This window comes from Terrapene carolina, unplaced genomic scaffold, assembly GCF_002925995.2.
Source record: "Terrapene carolina triunguis isolate 2854851 unplaced genomic scaffold, T_m_triunguis-2.0 Scaffold111, whole genome shotgun sequence".
Classification (NCBI taxonomy): Eukaryota; Metazoa; Chordata; order Testudines; family Emydidae; genus Terrapene; species Terrapene triunguis.
In genome coordinates, this window is record NW_020664462.1 from 11,107,558 (window position 1) to 11,124,936 (window position 17,379).

At 40.3% G+C, this 17,379-nt stretch overlaps 1 protein-coding gene across 1 annotated transcript in view; it reads left to right on the forward strand.

Annotated features, from left to right (window-relative positions):
* The window catches only part of LOC112108022 (sodium channel protein type 5 subunit alpha), a 263,352-nt gene that overhangs the window by 16,128 nt on the left and 229,845 nt on the right, over nt 1-17,379 (forward strand). The window contains exons 3-5 of the mRNA XM_026652176.2: nt 2,981-3,070; nt 7,660-7,788; nt 13,424-13,515. Of these exons, the coding sequence (XP_026507961.1) occupies nt 2,981-3,070; nt 7,660-7,788; nt 13,424-13,515 (311 nt within the window). The remainder of the gene's footprint in view (nt 1-2,980; nt 3,071-7,659; nt 7,789-13,423; nt 13,516-17,379) is intronic.

A 17,379-nucleotide genomic window follows, 5' to 3' on the forward strand; every position in this document is an offset into this window, starting at 1 on the left:
GGGGTAGTGCATGTACAGTCTGGTTACATGTAGGAGCTGTGAGGGGATGGAGCATGCTAAGTCACTCTGTGGGGACTCTGAATGCACTGTCTGGTTGGCACATGGGTTAATGAGAGGACTGAGCAGGCTCACTGGGGACAGAATCCGTGGAGATTTTAGCTGCTAATATCCAAGTCTGTACTAAGCATGTGTGAAGTGTGATTTTTTTTTCCCAAAGGCTTATAACTTGGTCAAATTTGGGCAGATTTTCACTGGGATGGAAAAAGGCAGATACCATGAAACACTTCAGCTCAGATGGTTAAAATTTGGCACAGTTGTAAGCAACTGCAAACAGGCTTTTACAATGGCAACCTTAATAAGAGGCAATGCTACCAGCCCCATCTTTTCATACATCATAATGTTTAAGGCCAGAAGAGACCATTAAATCATCTAGTCTGACCTGTATATCCCAGGCCATCACATTTCCCCCAGTTACCCTGTATTGAATCCGATAACTTGTGTTTGACTAAAGCATATTTTCTAGAAAAGCATCCAATCTTCATTTTGAAGACATTACGAGATGAAGAATCCATTACATTTCTTGGTAGTTTGTTCCAATGGTTTACCATCCTCACTGTTAAAAATATGTGCCTAATTTCTACTTTGAATTGGTCTGGCTTAAGCGTTGGTTCTTGTTATGCCTTAATGAGCCCGTTTCTGTAACAGACCTTCACCAGTATCCTTTCTGGGCTTTCTCAGTAAGCACATTGATGAAGATGCATTCAAGACCCTACTCTTATGAGCAATCTGTAACTCTAAAACAGGGAATGGTGGCTTTAATATATAGTGGCAACCCCTCACCCTCAGTTTTTACCCATTGTATCCTTCTTGAACAGCTTATAACCAGTGATTTTAACATGCCAATCATCTCAGCAGGTTTCCATAATGCCAATTATAGAGCTCCTCTTGCTTTTTACTCACTCCTAGTAGTAGTACATAAACAACTGAAAAATGTCGTCTTTTCACGTTCATCATCACATTGGTTCAATTTGTTTGCGACATACTGAGATTTAGTTTGTACCAGAGCTGCCGCCTTAGCACCTTCCCCTGTGGTGTTAATTTAATGCCCTCTTGACAGCTCCAGCTAGTCTCAAACCAAGAAGATTAGCGCCCCTTACCTCTAATAAAGGCATCGCGGGAATGTTGCTTGATTCAGTTTCTTACTCAATATGGCTACATGGCTATATAAGGCTACAGGGATATATGATATATTTTGGGGCCAAAACAGAGTGATTGCAAATCTTTCCTTGTTTAGGCTTAAACTGAAGATTTTGCTTGTTTGAAAAAGCCTGAAAATCGCTTGCTCTCCATTTTTTTTCCATAGAATTTTCACTATAGTTGAAAAGTAATCCACAATTTTCTAGGTGAAGCTCAGTCTTTTTGTACCTGAAAATATTTAATAACCTAATCAAGTTACTTGATAGATAGACACAACCGTTACACTCCAATCTAAGCCTGAATTAAGAAAATGAGGCTGGCTCCCAGATACCCTCTTTCAGTCGCTCATCAAGAGCCATAGGCCCCTGCAGTGGAAAATGTGTTTGGATGAGTATTCCCTTTGAGTTCAATTACTGGTTTCTAAGTTTGCACATGGGAATACATGGAGCGGTTACTACCTATTTGATCTTGCTATTGCGTATGCAGTCGATCAGAAAACATTCCATTCTGTATTCAGCAGAGATTGTAGTTCCACAAAAGCTTGATTTTCATGTAGCTTAGATACAAACATTTCAGACATACCCTCAAAACTCATGTGAGATTGCTATTCTATAACATAAAATGATCACAGAACTATGATAAGAGGGAGGTGAAAATGTGTGTGTCTTTTCTCAATTAACAAAGGAAATCTCATTCCGATTCTCTTTTTTCTCTTATGTGTATCCCAGGATATCAACAAAATGCCAGATCATTTTCCTATGCCTTCTGTGCTTCCCACGTATAGATAATATCAGTAAAATGTGAACCTTTATGAACAAATGAGAATCCCATTACACTTAGTACTTTTCACAGCATGCAGCTTTTGTTTTAAAGAAAGTGATTTAGGAAACACAATTTTCAAACTTGGGAACTCAGTTTAGGATGTCTAGTTCCATATTTGGGGTCTCAAATCTGCATCTAGGTGAGTAGAATGCATATTTGAGGCTGAATGTTGCTCTTCATTTCCTAATAGACTATTTGGTGCCCTAACTGAGGCAACAATGTTTGTAAATTGGGCCTGTACATGTGCAAAATTACAGTACTGCCATGCAGCTACTAGCCTTTAGTACTCTTCCACACCCAGGGCATGACTCAAAGCCCATTGGAGTGAATGAAAAGACGTGATCTAGAGCTTGCCCCATTGCCAAGCATGTTCAGATGACTCAATACTAATACAGCGGGAAGGCGGCAGGTTTGAGGGAGGGCATCAAGAGCCTGAAGATGAATACATGATTTTCAGGCAGTTTTCCTACACAATCTCTCCCTGTATATTATTGTCTACTGATAGTTTCTTCTTTGTTTCAGGGTACAGCATAAAGTACTGAGGCAGAATTAGCAGACGAGTGGTTTCCCTTTTATAGTTTAAAATGCATAAAAGCTCCTCTCATACTGAGGTTCACACCTAAGCACACTGTCACAAACTCCAAACCTTCACATGATTATATGTTTTGGATGTTGTATTCACTGAATGCTGCACAATCGCTGCATCCATTTTACTGTACAAAATATGCATAAAAGATGTAGGTAATGAAATAAAGCAGGATAGAGCCCAAAGATTTTACTTTGATTAGGTGTCCAGGTATTCCTTCATATATAATTGCACACAACTTCTATGTGTTGATGTTTACGCATGCTACAAAATATGAATGAGTCATCAGATCAAATGTGCAGTGCTTGAAAAAATTAGGGACCTTTTCTGAGGTCTTTTTACACAGTCACGTTTTTCCTTAACTCATATATTTACATTGTTCAGTATGTTTATTATGTGCACTATTTTAACCAACTGTGTGTTCATGGCACAATCGGAGGTTCAATCATGGAATAAATATGTTGAGTAAGTATCTCTGCAGATCGGTATATACCTTACCTTTAGCTCTTCTATACTCTTTCATTGTAGTCTTCTCATTTTGTTTGCTGTTATCTAATTTTTTCCATTAATATTGACTTCTGTGCAATATTTGTCCTGACAAAATGTTTTGCCAGGTATTTCTCGCCTCTGAAAACTCCCTTAGAAAGTAAGTTAACAATTTTCAGTCTACCAAACTCATACTTTTTGCTAAATGCACCTGCTATGCTACATCTGAATGGAATCATGGTATGATTCGAGCTCCATTTGAAATTGGCCTGCCTTCCTGAGTTTCCATGTAAGGGATTCAGAAGCTGGATACAGTAGAATATATTACTGGACTTCTAATTGAATGATTTCAGAAAATACTTACAGAACATACTTGGTTCAAACCTAAAGGCATAATCCAAAGCCCGTTGACATCTATGCAGTCTTCTACTAATGTCAGTGGGCTTTGGACCAAGGCCATAATGAAAAGAGTTATGGTACATACAAATAATTTCTAGATATATTTTATGAGAAACCACCAAACCTTTGGAATTCTCTGTGGGGTTGTCTGAATTTCTCAGATGGTCAGAGCTCTCAGAAAACCCTCAGAGCTTTAACTGACAGTTTCCTGTTCTGTTTTTTTTTTTAAAAGCTAGCTTTAAAGTTAAGTCTGGTAAGTTTGCATTTCCGTAAGTTGTTTCAAAATGTTCCTTATGGAAATAGATACCAGATGCACAAGCTAATCAACATATAGTACATTAAACAATTACTTTGGCTCATTGAACCAATCAGAACAGACTTTTTATTTTTGTCTGACATATGATAAACACAGCCATCTGCTGTTCTCTAGCCTGGTGGCTGGCCTAGTCAGGGCCTTAGGGAGACACAGCAAAGTGCCCTTCTCTTCTTTAGGCTTCCCAAGATCATGCAAGGCACATCTTCTAGAAAAAGAATTGCTTCCCGAAATTACTAACTTTAAGCCAGCTCTGAACCTAACAGCTGATCTGATCATCATAACATCCTAATATCAGTATGCATCATGTATTTCAGTATGAGTATACTACCTTACAGCTATGTCTGTGGCTTTCTTCCACACCCCTTCCCACAATGTTGTCTTTTTCCTATTGGAAATTGTTACAAAGTACAGTACCCATCATGTATTTGAAATATTGACATCACGTGGATGCATGAGTCAGTCTACAGGTCTGTACTTTGGAATTTGAATGTTCTAGAGGGAAAAAATAGAGTGCTAGACACTTCCTTCAGTGAGTAAAATGCAAATAATGTCTTCAGTGCACCAAATAAGCTGTGCAACAAATCATAGTCCAGAACAGAAGCATTCATTGATTATGCAGCATGGAATGAATCCTTCTCTTTCCTTTTCATAAAAAAAATACCTCTCAGTCTTTCCTCCTCAAATTCAAAGCACAAACTCAAAGGTAGCTAATTTTGAAGACAAGAATGACCTGATGAACTTTAATTTAAGAATTATTTGTAAAATTAGACCAATAATACACTTTGAGAAGCTAAAATCAATCTGTTTTGCCTTGTTGCCTCAGTGAGGATGCAGAACCCCCAATTACCAAGAGAGTGGTGCTCTGTACATATGTTATAAAGCACCACTTAAAAATAAGTGGAATAAACACTTACATTTTGAAAAAAATAAATGGATTTAACGTGGCCCCAAAAGATCAGTTAACAGAGTGGCTTCTGTTGTTATAGAAACTCTTGCATTGCTGAAGGACCTCCTCCACGTCCATTCAGAATTAGACGATGACTGTGAAATCAAATAAACCAGCTGACATGTTGAACAAAGGAAAGGTCTTTATCATTTTAACGAGTGTATGCACAGCGAAGTTATTTTTTAATTCTTTGTATATGTTTTCACATTTATTAATGAAAACATATGCTTAAAGAGCCCCTGTCAATTGCTTGGCCTGTATTTTGGATACCCGAAGCAGCACCAAAGCTAGAAGCCATGAAGATCTCAGTAAAAGACACACTGCCCCAGTTGGAGCTCTGAGAGAATTCCTTTCCCAAAACTGCAGGGAGGCTCGCAGAAACAGTGGGCCTGCTAGCTCACATCATTAGAGGGGAGAGGTGCTGGAGCAATTTGTATAGACCGAGAGCCATTGAATCAAAATGGAAACCACTTCAAACCCGGGGGTGCGGTAGCACCTGTAGTTCCAGCACGTATGTTATAGGGTGTCTCAAACACTCATGTAATGTCCAACTGAGCTCTGCTGGCTGGTGTGGAGGGAGAACAGGGCCATTGACTCTTCAGTGGCTAGCACCTCCAGGGGCCCTGAGAGGGGCTTTAATTGTGCCCAGCTGTAGAACTAAGGGCACTAGTACAAGAAGACTTTGCATCCTGCCTCCCTCTTAGTGCACTCATGAAACAGCTGGGCACAATCTGGCCCTTATTTGCTACACCACCTATTCTTGCAAAACACCAAACCAAACTGTGGTATTTGTGTGTTCATGCAATTTTATATGATGATGTTTCCATTCTTTAGATTATGAGCACCGGGGTAAAATCTTGGCTCTACTGAAGTCACTGGCAAAGCTCCCATTGACTTTAATGGAACCAGGATTTCACCATGAGGGCCTGAGCTAACACCCATTAGTCAAGTCATGACTCCTGACTTCAGTGGATCAGGTGCTATGTGCCCACATGTGAGCTGGCATTAATGGACTATGCATGTATTTAGTACACACAGACTAGACCAGACAGAGAATCAGCAATCTGGGGAATGAAAATTATACACAAATTGCTATTTCCAGTGAAGAGACCCATGTGGTAGCATATAAGTTGTGAGGCTTTTTCGTGTGTGTCCCATTTTTTTTAAATGGGGGCACACCTACAAAAATCAGAATGAGAATTCTGCCTGGTTATCAAATGCATCTTCACTTCATCAGAGGAGTTAAAAATAAAAATAAGAGGCCAATGGGGGCAGGTGGTAGAGAGGGTTGTTGGTGATGTGTTTTTAAAGATTACTATTTATGATTATCTGAGGGGTGTGTGTGTTAACTTTGGGCATCTCTCTAACACTCACCAGTGGAAAAAATGAGGCAGTCCAGTCTGAGATGGTTTGGTCATGTAAAGCACAGTCCTGACAACCAGGTGGGCAAAACAATCCAACAGATCAAGAGGGAAGGGAAAAGCTACAGGCAAGCCAGGATCCCACTGTGTTGAGGCACTGCATAAACACATAACAAAGAGATGGCCTCTGCCCTAAAGAGCTTACAATCTAAGTTTTTCTACTGATGTTATTAAAAATCCATTTCTTTCTGAAGTACTAGAGCTATATAATTTCAGTCCTTTATTAGAAATCGTCCTGAGGGGAAATCCCCAGACCTGACTAATCATAGGGTGAAACCCTGGCTCCATTGAAGCCTATGAGGCCAGGATTTCACCCAGGAACTCTACTGGGTGAAATAGGATCCAGCTCTGAATCCTGTAGCTCCGGTCCCTGGCTACTGTCCATGCAGAATGTGCTCAGTTTTGGTCCAACTATATTTATTGCAAAGGAAAACTCATGGAATACGTCTATCCATTTTGTCATTCACAGTGAAGAAGCTGTTGGTAGTACACAACTTACTGTATTAAATAAAAACACACTTCTGCCCCCTTTTTAAATTCCAGCAGGTCCAAATCATTACATATAATGCATATTTTCAGTTAGGGCATTATACTGCTATTTAATGCTCGTGACTGGTGTTATTTACCAGACAGTGAAACATCAGGAACTTTGCAGTTGGGAATGTGTCTTTGTAATGCATTAGGTCAGGGGTAGGCAACCTACGGCACGCGTGCCAAAGGCGGCATGCGAGCTGATTTTCAGCGGCACTCACACTGCCCGGGTCCTGTTCACTGGTCCAGGGGGCTCTGCATTTTAATTTAATTTTAAATGAAGCTTCTTAAACATTTTAAAAACATTATTTACTTTACATACAACAGTAGTTTAGTTATATATTATAGACTTACAAAAAGAGACTTTCTAAAAATGTTAAAATGTATTACTGGCACGCAAAACTTTAAATTAGAGTGAATAAATGAAGACTCGGCACTCCACTTCTGAAAGGTTGCCGATCCCTGCATTAGGTGAAGCTTAACCATTATTTCATCTATTGAACACTGATATGATCTGGATAGAAAGAGATGAGAGGTATGAACAGAATCTTTCACTTAAATATGAGCTATAACAAGGAATGCTACATAATCCATTCCTTTTCCATTGACTATTGCTGGCGTGCTTCAGAGTCCAGTAAAGTAATGTTTCTAGATAGTTTTCATGCCTCACTCAGTGACTGCAAATTCATCAAGATACGCTGCAATGAAGCCTGCATTCATTTTAAGGCTGTCAATGTGCTTCCCCATTTCTCATATGTTCACCGGGTCCACACATGAAGCAGCTCACGAAGGGCCTGATGCCACAGCCATTACTCATATGAGTAATCCTATTGTAATGAGTAGGAATTTCTCATCTGAGTAGGATTGGGCCCAGAGTGAATAAGCTGAGTGTGCCTCAACTTCTTCTCCATTAACTGCTAATGCTCTTGATTTTCTTGGACACTTTACTCCCCAGGTACACTTTCACTGGCATTTACACTTTTGAATCATTGATAAAAATACTGGCAAGAGGATTTTGTATGACAGAATTCACCTTCCTTCGAGATCCATGGAATTGGCTGGATTTCAGTGTCATTGTTATGGCGTAAGTAGCATTCCATTGTTCTTTTTCAAGAGTGTGACATGCAGTGTAACTACTTTTCACCTGTTCTTTTTAGTAACTGTTGTTCACCAGTGTACTAGCACAATACTTCAGCTACAACAAATCTCTATGGAATTGTTCCTGAGAGGTTCTAGAGAAGGGAACTTTTTCCTAGGTTCCAGTACAGATTTTGGCAACTTGCTGGGTGATCTTGAGCAAGTTGTTTAACCTCTCTGTGCCTCAGTTCATCTATCTGTAAATTGGTTATAATAATACCTGGTTTTATGAGACTTAATTAATTCATGTTTGTAGGGTGCTGTAAGATTCTTGGATGGAAAGTGTTATGAGAATGCAAGTGATGAAATACATAAATATATCTGTTTAGTGATAACTGCATTGCAATAAAAATTGAAATGCCTTCTGCTTTGTAATACTTCCATCCCTGACACAGGCCACAGAGGTAGCTCTGATGTTTGTTATGACTGTCTCCCTCTTGTACACAGAAAATAGTAACTAGTATGCATAATAGGGATTGTTAACAATAAATAACACATTTTAATTAGTAGTTACCTAAAATAAAATAAAAATCCTGTAGAAATCTCACCCGACCCCCAATAACACACCAGAAGCCAGCAAGTTAATAACACAATTAAAAAGGAAATAAGAAGTTATGAGTTTTTCCCTGAAAGATGCCCCTGCACTGCTCTGGCATATGTAGAGTGGGGAAGTGCTCAGGAATCTCTGGCCCACAATGGACGTGGTATTGAGAGGAGGTTAGAACATAGCAAAGCTTTGGGATTTGCAACACTCTCAGGCAATCCTTTTGGTCACCAAGCTAGACTGAGCTGACAAACTCCTTTTCCCCCCTGTAACTTAACCAATACTTTTCCTATGGGGATTTAGGTAACCCCCCCCTGTATTTTTTTGAAGCTAAACAGAAGCTTGTTGCATATACTGGGAACAAGGTTCTCTCACTGTCTCCCACTCCATGCTTGAGTGCCCTTTACGTTGTAAGTCAGTCTACTTTGGGTTCTGGCAATGCAAAGGAGCTGGTGAGCAGATGGATCTGTCCAGCCAAGAATATCTCTGGTCTGGGGGAGCTCTCAGCTGACACAGAGTTACTCATGTCTGACTCTGTGCCCACCTCGCCATCCTGATTGAGTGTAGGCAGTGTGTGTGGTCAGAATGCGGTGAATTCCACCGATCCCCTGCTGGAACGTGGACCCTTGAGACTGGGGCCCGTGCAGATCATCTCAGAAAGTCAGAACCCACCAATCAGCTCCTTGATACCCTCCCCCATCCTGCTCCAAGCAGATCTCAGTGCACAGGAGAATCTGAGCCATTGATTTCAGTGGAATTATACCAGCATAAACCTGGAGTGATGCCCTGGGGAATCAGCCCCAAACTGTATTTTGCAATATCGAATACACTGTGTTTATTTTGTCAATATATTATTTTCTCTCTTCCTCTCTCCTTCCCCATCCTCTCTCCGCTCTTGGTATCTCTGTATTTTGTTTTCTCTCCCCACACCCCAACCTGTTTTCTGCTACATTTTTCTGCTGTTTTTTTCCCCATTGAATTTTTGTTCTCTCTGCCTCCTTTCTCCTCCTTTGTTTAAAGTCTCCTTCCAGCAGAATGCAAACGTTGATATTTGAGCTGAACTCCTGAATCATCATATTTGAGTGGATCCAAAATTTGGTAAAATGTGTCCATCCATCCCTGGTCCAGGCACAGCTATGGGGCATTGAAGTTAGTTGCAGGAGTCTTATGGGGGCAGGTTTGGGACATAAGTTTCTATTAATATTGCTCAAAAGAATGATATTTAGAGGTGTAAAATAATTACCATTATTTTCTATAAAAATACTCCCATTGACTTCAGTGGTCTTTGGCTCAGACCTAGTATTAAGACGGCCAGATTCTGACTCTGTAATCCTGAGTTACTCTGAAATCAGCATCTGGGCATGCCTATGATAAGCATTTAAAAATGGTGCACTGAAGAAGAGGCCCTTTTGGGGGGCAACCCCATGTTAGTTGTCTTTTTGCATCAGTTAGTGTTAAATATGTTCCCCCTGTGGTGCTGTGTGTGAACCTTCTTTATTGCATTTAAAAGTAGAGTGGAACAATGCACGGGAGGAGTGGTACAGTTCTGCCATCCCCTTCACAGGCATGGAATGTCAGCAAGTAGCAGAAGCAAGGTGGTGTAGTTCCATTGTCCGGGAGGTGGTGGGTGGGGCCAGGAGCTCATGCGGGAGTCTCCAACTCTGGTATATCATGGAGCTGTGTTATTCAGCAGTTCCCTCTACCCTAGCAGACAAAGGACTTTGAGGATGGGTAAGAGTGGACCAGGAGAGAAGAACGGTAAGAACGGTGGGCCTGCCATGATGCAGAGGCTACCTAGCCTTGAGGCTGCAAAGTGGCTATGCATCTGCTGCACGGCCGCGTCTCAGCTGAGCGGGCGGGGGGTGATATCCTCTTCTCACGCTGCATCACAGGACTACTCGAACAGGGTGAAATTCACTCCTGTGCAGAGAGGGCCAGCACAAAACTTGTGCCCCACTTAGTTTACCTGGGACTTACGCAGATCACAGGCCTTTGGTGGCTCTGGCACTTTGGTGGCGCTAGGATGAATTTCACCCACTTGTAAAGAAACTAGGATTTAGCCCATAGAGCCTACAGGACTTTCCCTCTTTGTGATATTGTGCGTGTGTTTTAGTTCTTGCACTGGTATGAATTCTCCTGCCAGTGGCTTCGTAGCACCTGCACAGAAGACCCCATTGTTCTACAGAGTATGTTCTCCAGCAAGTGTAGAGATGCCATACTTCCTGTGCACTGTAAATGCAGTCCTTGGGTTTCCTGGGACACTTCTTTCTGTGGCAGAAACAAAGCCCAAGACAGGGAAGATGCTGGCTGCAGCTACACAGAGTAGTAGAAAGTTTCATTACCTCATATCTGTATATAGTGCCTGCTCATAATAAAGAGTTATCTTGAAACCGGTCTGCTTGTAAGTAAGATACTACAGCCTTTGGCAAGAGAATAATATTTTGCTCCTAGGCGGCATGCCAAATTACTGCCCAAATGATTTTTTTAATCACTTAAGGCCCCCTAAAATAGAGGGTCTGCAGTGAAAAACAAACACAGATGAAACAAAATTATTTCAATAACCAGATGCTTCAGAATCAGCTTATACTCCTGTTGGTGCCTATTCTAAGCCATTCTGTATTAGCATATTTTAATCAAATGTGTTTTTGACAGAATTGAGGGGTTCAGTTATTGGGTAGGGCTGGAATGAAATAGAAACAATCGTATTCTCCTCCAGTAGGAAACAGTTCTTCAGGCACTCAAGTAGCAGTGAGACAGTTAAAATTGATTGCAAGATAATCTGAATGTTATGAATCTTGTTTTCCAGGTATATTTAACAGCACACAGTGAGAGGCATTGGATATTGGGTTCCATTCTGACATGATTTGTACCTTACATAAACGCAATTTACAAATCATTGAAACCAGAATTGTATTGAATCTCAGGTAGCTCTACAGTCTTGTTTGCTTACAGTTGGTGTGATACTATTGGTAGTTCTGCCTATGCACCTGGAAGCATGAGCAGTGAATAGTGTGTGAGGATTTGTAATGGGATGGAGAGTGCTGAAATATGCGAGGTTTTCATCCCAGACAAATTCATGGGTGTAAAGCTTTGATGTGCCCAGCCAATATATATAACGTTGGCCTGAGTTAACTGAACAGCTATCAGGAGATAAAATTGTTTTGTTAGCAGATGTTATTGTACAAGTCCCATAGTTTCTTTTAGAGTTAATAGGTCATTACTGTGAAATTACAGTATCTCCCCTCCTGAGCATATAATGGAACTAGTTGTATAGGTCATAGATACAGACAGCATCTATTAGTGCAATAGAACAGTAAGCATTACAGAATGTACACAGGGTCTGTTTTCCACATCGCACGGGAGCATACAATATACAGTACTACAGTGTAGTCCTGTGCACTCACTGGGCTTGCTCTTCAGTTTTTAAATGCCGTACTGTGAACAAAATGCAATATCACTTGTATCATTTGGTTATATACCCATCTACAGATTATTAATATGCTCTTACAAATCTGCGGTGATCAAAACCACATCCACATGCCATTGATCACTTATAATTTCTGGACATTTGGGGAGCTGAATTACATACAGCTAGAAAGAAATTCAAACCAACGTGGAGGCTCTACCACTGGGGATGGAATAGCAGCTGCAGAAGGAAGTTTTCACACCCCCTCCTGCTGCAAAAGGGGGTTTTGGTGTTAGCCCTCATTCGGCTGGGATAGAGCACTATTGAGGGTGGGCTAAGGGAGGAGCTACTGATTAGGCAAATCTGTTTGCTCAATCTCTCCCATGAGACTCCGGAGAAGAGAACCAATGTTACTATTGCAGGTCATAATCTGGATTAGCAGGTGTGGAGAGACTGCTCTGTAACCCCTCCAGAGGTATCTGCACAAAACCCAGTCAGCTTCATCCTTGAAACACAAATTCCATTGGATAGAGGATCTGCGGGAACTAAAATATGCAAATATAATTTCCCATAATCATGCTCGAACCCAAGAGGTTAGAAGGTGAGATGGTGGACAGGCTGCATCCACTACGCTAGGTTGGAGGAAATAGCTTGTGAAACAACCCCAAATCAGAGTTCTCCAATTAGTTACCCTAGCAGTAGCATTTACACTCACATTTTACCTCACTTTGCATGAGTATCAGTGACAACATGATGTGCAAGGCTGTAGAGTGTCAGGACCAGTATTTTTTATGACAAGTGCATTACCACAGGATTGAAAGTATAGTCCTCACTTAAAATCTGTCTTCTGCAGTTTCAGGCAATAAATAAATACTTTTATCATCGTCTCTCGGAGCTCACATCAGTTGTGCAATGTACCAAAGCAATATATGAGAAATAATCCCCTGGAATTATTTACGTTGATATTTTCTCTTGTATTATATGTGATTGATTTAATCTGTTATGTCAGTATTACAGGGAATATTGTAGACTTAATTTTTAAAACTATGATAGGAAATTTATTTTCCTGTTTTTTTTTTAAAAAGTTTTCAATAATTCCTGGGGGGATTAAAACGGAAACAAGATGGTATAATGTATATAATATGCACTGCTGAGCACTGTTATAACCAACTCCTACGTATAGTTTTAAAGAAAGCTATGCCTGATTCGTAAGATTTATGATGTAGGGAACATTTAGCATCCTGTACGATATGATATACTCAGGAAGAATGGCAAATAAGAACAGCCTTATAAAGTGGGTGAACTGTTCATTCAGATGCATTCATTCTTACAAGTGAATGCACTGTTCATTCAATCCAATAGCATGCTCTACTGTATAATTCCAAATAACTGTGATTTAATTCTACAGGTATGTAGGAGAATTTGTGAAACTAGTCAGTGTTGCACCTCTTCGGATTTTCAGGGTATTGAAAGCTTTTAAAACTATTACAGTAATCCCAGGTAAGAAGCCCTGATCCTTGCATATTGGTGCTCAGCTACAAGTGATTCTCTCTCTGTCTCTCCTTGTCCCCTTGACTGTTGTTTTTTGCTGGCGTTTTGTCATTGTCTGTGTGTGACTTTCCCTTGTTACAGATACATAACTGAATTTGTGGACCTGGGCAATGTCTCAGCCTTACGAACGTTCAGAGTTCTTCGGGCGCTGAAAACAATCTCAGTCATTTCAGGTGAAAATCAGGTTAAACACTCAGGCTGCAGTTAAAGCCTACATGCCATTTCCAGTAGCAAATACAAATGACTTAATATAATAGATACTGATTGGGAATGGATGAATGTAGGGAATGTGACCTGTCAATAGAAGACGTTTTTCATATGTTTTTCAATACTGCATTGTGGGCAAAATGAATCACAATTGTTTCCAAAATGACAAAGCTCACTAAAACGAGTACTACTGTATAATAAGCTTTTGTATACAGTGTATCATTAATCATATCCATAAAGTACTCATTCATGAACCATATGAAAATGGCAATGAAGTTCAATTAACATCTTCAGATTTTTATATTAAAAATGAAAGAATAAATGATGACCTCAAAAATATTTATTAGAACTTCCAAGAGCCTCTGCAGACAAGTCAAAGTTTGTGCTAAAAATTGAACTCGTTTTATGGCTGGAAACATAGGTGCCTTAATTCTTCTGGTGCTGTCTTGTTTATATTGAATAGCAACCCTGGCTGAAATTCTGGCCCTGATGAAGTCAGTGGGAATTTTGGCATTTACTTCAGTAGAGACAGGATCTCTCCCAATTGATATTTCACATTTTCAATGAAACAATCCCAAAGAGAGTCAGTGTTTTGACACAGTTCCATTAGTGAATTAACCCCTTTTCCATAGCGTTGTTTTAATCAAACTATTTGATCCCATTTTTAGCTGTTATTACTTACTGTGATTAATAATAGTTTCAAATTAGTGATTTATTCAGAGATGAGCCCATTTCAGAGCTAGCTCCATGAAAATACATTCTTGCCAAGTGTTATCTATGGACAGGTCTCATTCAGCCTCAGTGTTTAAAATATACAACCTGCATGGCAAGGTAGAGAAGATCGCAAAAACCGTGCATGGTAGATCCTGTTGATGATTATCCTGAACAGATGTTGGCAATTACATGTTAAATATATTTGAAAAATTAAGAAGACTGCTAAAAATCAAGCATAGTCATTTAAGTGTAGTGAAATTTTTCAACCCAGTAGATTGTAAACACTTGCACCATGACACTAAAATCAAAATAAATGACCTAGCTTAAGTATGTATGGTCATGCATGTTATCAGCTATGATAACCAACAGCCACATAGAGCTTAAAAGTTAGGCATAATACTGTGGTTAGGCTGCACACATTTTAAGAACACACCTTGTACAATTAGAGCCAGATTCTGCAAATCTTACTCATGCTGAGTAGTGCCTAATTCCAGTCTTAGTGTCATTAAAATCAGTGGAGCTACTTGCAAAGTAAGATAATACTTAGTGTGAGGAAAGATGGTAACATCTGGCCTTTATTGAGTAGTTTAAGAGGTCTGAGGCTTCTGAAAACCTGTAGCATTTCTGTTTTGTATTTTATTTGTCATCCTGGAAGGGTAAACCCAAACAAGCAGAAAAGTTCTGTTAAGATCTTTTACAATTAGGGTGTTCTCTGTGAAAATGTTTCTGCTGGGGAAAGCCGTGGTTTAACTGCAAGCTGAGCTCCATGATTTACAGATCACATAAGGCAGTGATAGCTAAGCAAAAAAAAAAAAAAAAACTAACCACAAAAGAGCTCTCTCTCTTTTGCCAGTAATTTGAAGACTAACCTGGAGGGACAGTCATCTCCACAGGATGCCTTTCAGTTTCCATCTTGTCTTCAATCCTGAACCTCTTCAAAGCAGAGCCTACCAATTTTGCTGAGTTATGTGTGGTAATTCTGTGATGTTTTAAGAAATCAGAAAGTGAGCTGAAGCTTGTTTAGACTTCAGACAATAAATAGAAGCTATTTTGTAATGAGAAGAGGGAGAGTACAAGATATTATTTAAAATACACCCAAACCTTTTTGTATTATTAAATACCTGATTGAGCCATTTGTTGGTGAAAGAAGATATCAAATATAATTTATTAGTGCAATACGCAGTAACACATGTTCTCTCTTTTCATCCTCTGGATGTAGACTCAGCTAACTTTCTTATAACTATTTTAATATCATGATACTAGGGGCCGAATACTTTGCTGACATAACTCCATGGAGTCTTTCCAGCAGGGAATTTGGCCCTTGGATTTTACCATCAAGATTACCTGTGTTTTGAGCATGTAAATTTACACAAATGGATAGATATGAATGATTGGGCATCTATTTAATTGCTAGTAAAACAGAGATGCATGAGAGCTCTCGTGCTAGTAGATAATTTCAGGTGAGTTGTCCTTCTTTTTAAAGAAATATTTGGGTATTCTTAGAAGTCTATTTTGGAGCTCAGTTTGGGTCTTTAATAATAATATAGGATTTTGCCAAGATGAAATATTACCACACCGTTGATTTTAAAATGAAAAATGATGAACAGTAATATCTTAAATGCCATTCTTGGGCTGCATTGTATTTTTGATGCCTTTGTTATTTCTCAGATAAGGAGGGTGATTGCTGGAATTCACTCTCTTTTGCAAAGACCCGAGGTGATTTCCAATCACACTTTTGCATCATCTGGTTATTTATTTATGGAAATACCTGAAATTTGTGAGCTTGGGGAAATCGCTTTCCTGAAATAATGGACCAGATCCTGAGCTGATGTAAGGCTTCTACCCAGCAAAGTGCTCAGGGGCTGATTTTCAGAAACACTCAACATTAGCTTAACATTGGCTTTACTGAAACAATGACAGTTTTACTATTGACTTTAGTGGGAGCAATTAGTTTAATGCTTAGTGCTATTGAAAATCACACCCTTAAGTATGAGCAGCAAAGAGTCCTGTGGCACCTTATAGACTAACAGACATATTGGAGCATGAGCTTTCGTGGGTGAATACCCACTTCGTCGGATGCATGTAGTGGAAATTTCCAGAGGCAGGTATAAGTATGCAAGCAAGAGTGAGTCAGGCTAGAAATAACGAGGTTAGTTCAATCAGGGGGGATGAGGCCCTCTTCTAGCAGTTGAGGTGTGAACACCAAGGGAGGAGAAACTGCTTTTGTAGTTGGCTAGCCATTCACAGTCTTTGTTTAATCCTGAGCTGATGGTGTCAAATTTGCAGATGAACTGAAGCTCAGCAGTTTCTCTTTGAAGTCTGGTCCTGAAGTTTTTTTGCTGCAGGATGGCTACCTTTAAATCTGCTATTGTGTGTCCAGGGAGATTGAAGTGTCCTCCTACAGGTTTTTGTATATTGCCATTCCTAATATCTGATTTGTGTCCATTTATCCTTTTACGTAGGGACTGTCCAGTTTGGCCGATGTACATAGCAGAGGGGCATTGTTGGCATATGATGGCGTATATTACATTGGTGGACGTGCAGGTGAATGAACCGGTGATGGTGTGGCTGATCTGGTTAGGTCCTGTGATGGTGTCGCTGGTGTAGATATGTGGGCAGAGTTGGCATCGAGGTTTGTTGCATGGATTGGTTCCTGAGTTAGAGTTACTATGGTGCGGTGTGTAGTTACTGGTGAGAATATGCTTCAGGTTGGCGGTTTGTCTGTGGGCGAGGACTGGCCTGCCACCCAAGGCCTGTGAAAGTGAGGGATCGTTGTCCAGGATGGGTTGTAGATCACTGATGATGCGTTGGAGAGATTTTAGCTGGGGATAGCCAGCTAACTCAGGAAATCGACCTCTCGGGGATCGATTTATCACGTCCCGTTGGGACGCGACAATCGATCCCCAAATCGACGCTCTTACTCCACCAGCGAAGGTGGGAGTAAGCGCCGTCGATGGGAAGCCGCAGAGGTCGATTTTGCCGCCGTCCCTACAGCGGGGTAAGTCGGCTGCGATACGTCGAATTCAGCTACGCTATTTGCGTAGCTGAATTTGCGTATCTTAAATCGACCCCCCCCCCGTAGTGAAGACGTAGCCTCACATCCTATCTTATTCCAG